The following is a 3840-nucleotide window of genomic DNA, read 5'->3' as shown; positions in this document are numbered from 1 at the left end:
CCGCAATTAGGGCAAGGTCATCAGCATAGAGGAGCTCCCAGGGGCAACCTGTCTTGAACTCCTCTGTGATTGCCTGGAGGACTATGGTAAATAATAGGGGGCTGAGGACGGAACCTTGGTGGACCCCTACCTCTACCCGGAATTCATTGCTGTACTCATTTCCAACCCTCACCTTACTGGCCGCATCTCTGTACATGGCTCGCACAGCTCTCACTAGCCATTCTTCTATCCCAAGTTTCCTCATTGACCACCAGATAAGGGATCGGGGGACCCTGTATTTGATGGCATAAATGGCATATTGGTATATTAGATGTACCCCAATTTCAGCAGTGCATATTCATAAAATAAAAAAAAAGCTTTTTAATATTTAAAACAACTTGACACATTGGACCGGGAGTGATTTTCTTTGAGATATTTTTTTGGCAAAAGGTGCATCTTATATGTTATTGAAAACCATAATAAACTTAATACGTTTTATCTAAAGAAGAAAAAAAAGATCGTTTTAATAGTTCACTTTACTTCTCAGGGTCTTAATTCTTTAACAATAAGGAATTTATATCTTAGAATGTCATATTTTTTTCTCTCTGACACTGAAAATGATTAACAATATGTTACTCTACTTAAAACCTTGCTATCTTTGCAGATTAAAAGTGGTTCAAAAAATTCTGTTTCCAGTACTCAGTGTTTTGCTGGAGTTGGATATAACATTGCAAACTGCTTGGGCAAAATAGGGAAGCAACCAGTTTTTGTGTCTGCTATAGGACATGATTTCTTTGGCCATTATTTCAAAGAAAGCTGCAAAGATATTGTAAGTATTATGTTTTCCATAATCTCTTTCTGTTGAAGTTAGTGATAAACCAACTAAGGTGGTGGTGGTGGTGGTGGTGGTGGAGTTTACTCCATCTCAAATAGGTTTGAGATAGAGTAACATGTTAGAGTCAGGTGTCATATATGACTTCCAAGAAAATTTTGACAGCCGATAGATTTGTCGATATTAAAGGGAAACAACTGTGTTTTTACAAAAGTTTTCTAGTGTCAAAGAACACTGATGTGAGACGATGTGTGTGTGTGTGTGCAGATAGAGAGAGAATAGCCAGGCATCAAATATAAAGTAACGAACCTGAAGAATGAGATATATAAATAAATTATTAATAAAAAAATAAGTAAAATTATATAAATATAATACAAAAGTTCTTTTTTTATTTTATTTTTTCTTCTGTTTTGGGTTCAAAATATTATAAATTATTCTATTTACACCTTGATATGTATGTGTGTACACACACACACACACACAAGTTATACATATGCGCATGTAGATGCATGCATACATCTTGTATGATATTTAATAGATGATATAGTATATGATGTATGATAAAGTATATAACTAATCACAAGATATATGATACATATACCACACATATGATTGAGTAGATACCAATTTATCAACCATGTCATCCTACCTCTTCCCTTTCCTTCATCAGTCTCAGAGCTCTTGCAAAAAGTTATGGGCTTTGCCATCCTTTCTTCAACTAAGTCTTAAAAAAAAGTCTATTTGTCTTTTGTTATGGTCAGTTAGAGCTGAGATGACCCTTCCCACATACTTGCCATCCTTAATTACAATTAACCCTTTAGCATTCAAATTAATCTGTTGACTGTAAAGTTTATTTATTCATAGTCTTCAAATTACTTATGCATTATCTCATAGATTTGAGATTGAGATGGTGTGATTGTTTATTTTTAGAATGATATTGTAGGGTAGGTGTGAGAGGCCAGAATTGGCCAGTTTGAACATAAAACAAGTCAAATATTTGGGTCGGATATGGCTTGTTTAAATGCTAAAGAGTTAAAGTATTGTTCTGGTAATCAACAGACATCTCTGCTGAGCATGTAGTGCAAAAGAATTCAAAGACCCAGTTTTCAGTAGTTAATGGTAGGTGCGGGCATGGCTGTGTGGTTAGGAAGCTTGCTTCCCAGCTACATGGTTTCGGGTTCAGTCCCACCGCGTGGCACCTTGGGCAAGTGTCTTCTGCTATAGCCCCGAGCCGACTGAAGCTTTGTGATTGAATTTGGTAGGCGGAAGTTACTGCCGTGTGTGTATATTTCTGTGTATGTGCTTGTGCCTCTCTCCCAGAGAGTGAGAGAGGGGAATAATTATTAAAACTTCTATTAACCTCAAATTACCTTAATCTTTAACCATATATTTTACAGGATACAAGTGGTGTGTTGCAAATAAAGGATCAATCTACTGCTATGTACCAAGGTTTCATCAAAGCCAATGGAGACCTTACAATCTCATTTATAGATCCAGGATGTCTCAGTTATGTAACACCTCAACAGGTCTCTCCCTTCCTCTTTTTTTTTCTTCTCTTTCTCTTTCTCTTTCTTTAGGGTAATGGGTTAGCATTGTAACAACATAGCTGACATTAGTGGAATGTATATGAATGTTAGAAGATAAGTGATGATTTTCTGAGTTGTGCATTGAGATAGCATCTGCCATCATGGTTGCTCCATCTTCTAGAAATAACAGGCAAATCTCCCTCAAATTATGTGCTAATATCTTGAAAAAAGACAGGATGCATTGGATCATGTTGTCCTCATAAGTAATATCTCAGGGAATGACGGGCTGGTCATGACCGGAATGCCTTTGATTACTGATTTACTTATGCTCTATCTATCAACTTCAAAAGATGAAATACAAAATTAACTTTGGTATGATCTGAACTCATAGTATAGAGCAGCGTTTCTTTCTGATTCATGTAGACTCATAGAGTCAGCTTCCCAGTTTCTGTGGTGCATATATATATATATATATATATATATATATATATATATATATATATATATATTCCTCACTCTGGATTGGATGCCAGTCCATCACAGAATCACTCATTTTTGCCAGCTGAGTGAACTGGAGCAAAGTGAAATGAAGTGTTTTGCTCAAGAACACAATGCATTTCCCAGTCCAAGAATCGAAACCACAGTCTTACGATCACGAGTCCAATACCCTAACCACTAAGCCACATGCCTCCAGATACTAACATGGAAAAGGGGACATTAAATGATGATGACAACGACAATGATGATGATGATGATGTTAAATTACATCTTGAAATGTTTTCTCCTAAAGCAAATTCTATTATTTTTTAATTAAAAATTTTATTTGAAATTTTGAGATACTAGTGTTGATAAGAAACATCATTAGTGTTAAGATTCAATCTTGCTTTTGTGTTCAAATCCTTCCGGGATCGACTTTACAGCCTTTTGTCCCCATAACTTCAGGGGTTGATGTAATGAACACTATTCATATACTGACATTCAATGAATTAGCTGCATATTTCTCCAATAAATATTTTTATTAGTCTTGCGTCTAGTTTACAAAGATACATTATTTGAATACATGAACAGACTGATATAAAAATATATAAACTGAGATATGGCAGTATGGTTAAAAAATTTGCTTCCCATCCACATATATTTCTTTATTGCCCACAGGGGGCTAAACATAGAGGGGACAAGCAAGGACAAAGGGATTAAGTCAATTACATAGACCCCAATGCATAACTGGTACTTATTTAATTGACCCCGAAAGAATGAAAAGCAAAGTTGATCTCAGCGGAATTTGAACTCAGAAAGTAATGGCAGACAAAATACCTCTAAGCATTTTGCCCGGCGTGCTAACGGTTCTGCCAGCTCGCCACCCATCCACATAGTTTAGGGTTTAGTCCTCCTGTGTGACACCTTAGGCAAGTGTCTTCTACTATAACTCTGAGCCAACCAAAACCCTGTGAATGGATCTGGTAAATGGAAACTGAAAGAAGCTCATCCTGTGTGTGTGTATAT

The 3840-nt window shown here is 36.2% G+C and overlaps 1 protein-coding gene across 3 annotated transcripts in view; it reads left to right on the top strand.

Moving 5' to 3' along the window:
- Positions 1-3840, top strand: part of LOC106880549 (uncharacterized) — a 42735-nt gene that overhangs the window by 18967 nt on the left and 19928 nt on the right. For all 3 annotated transcript variants that reach the window (XM_014930539.2, XM_014930540.2, XM_052967508.1), the window contains exons 13-14: positions 644-808; positions 2209-2337. In XM_014930539.2, coding sequence (XP_014786025.1) covers positions 644-808; positions 2209-2337 — 294 coding nt within the window. The remainder of the gene's footprint in view (positions 1-643; positions 809-2208; positions 2338-3840) is intronic.

This window comes from Octopus bimaculoides, chromosome 4, assembly GCF_001194135.2.
Source record: "Octopus bimaculoides isolate UCB-OBI-ISO-001 chromosome 4, ASM119413v2, whole genome shotgun sequence".
In the NCBI taxonomy this organism is placed as follows: domain Eukaryota; kingdom Metazoa; phylum Mollusca; class Cephalopoda; order Octopoda; family Octopodidae; genus Octopus; species Octopus bimaculoides.
The sequence above is the reverse complement of the archived record's forward strand: the minus strand, read 5'-3'. Positions and strand labels throughout refer to the sequence as shown.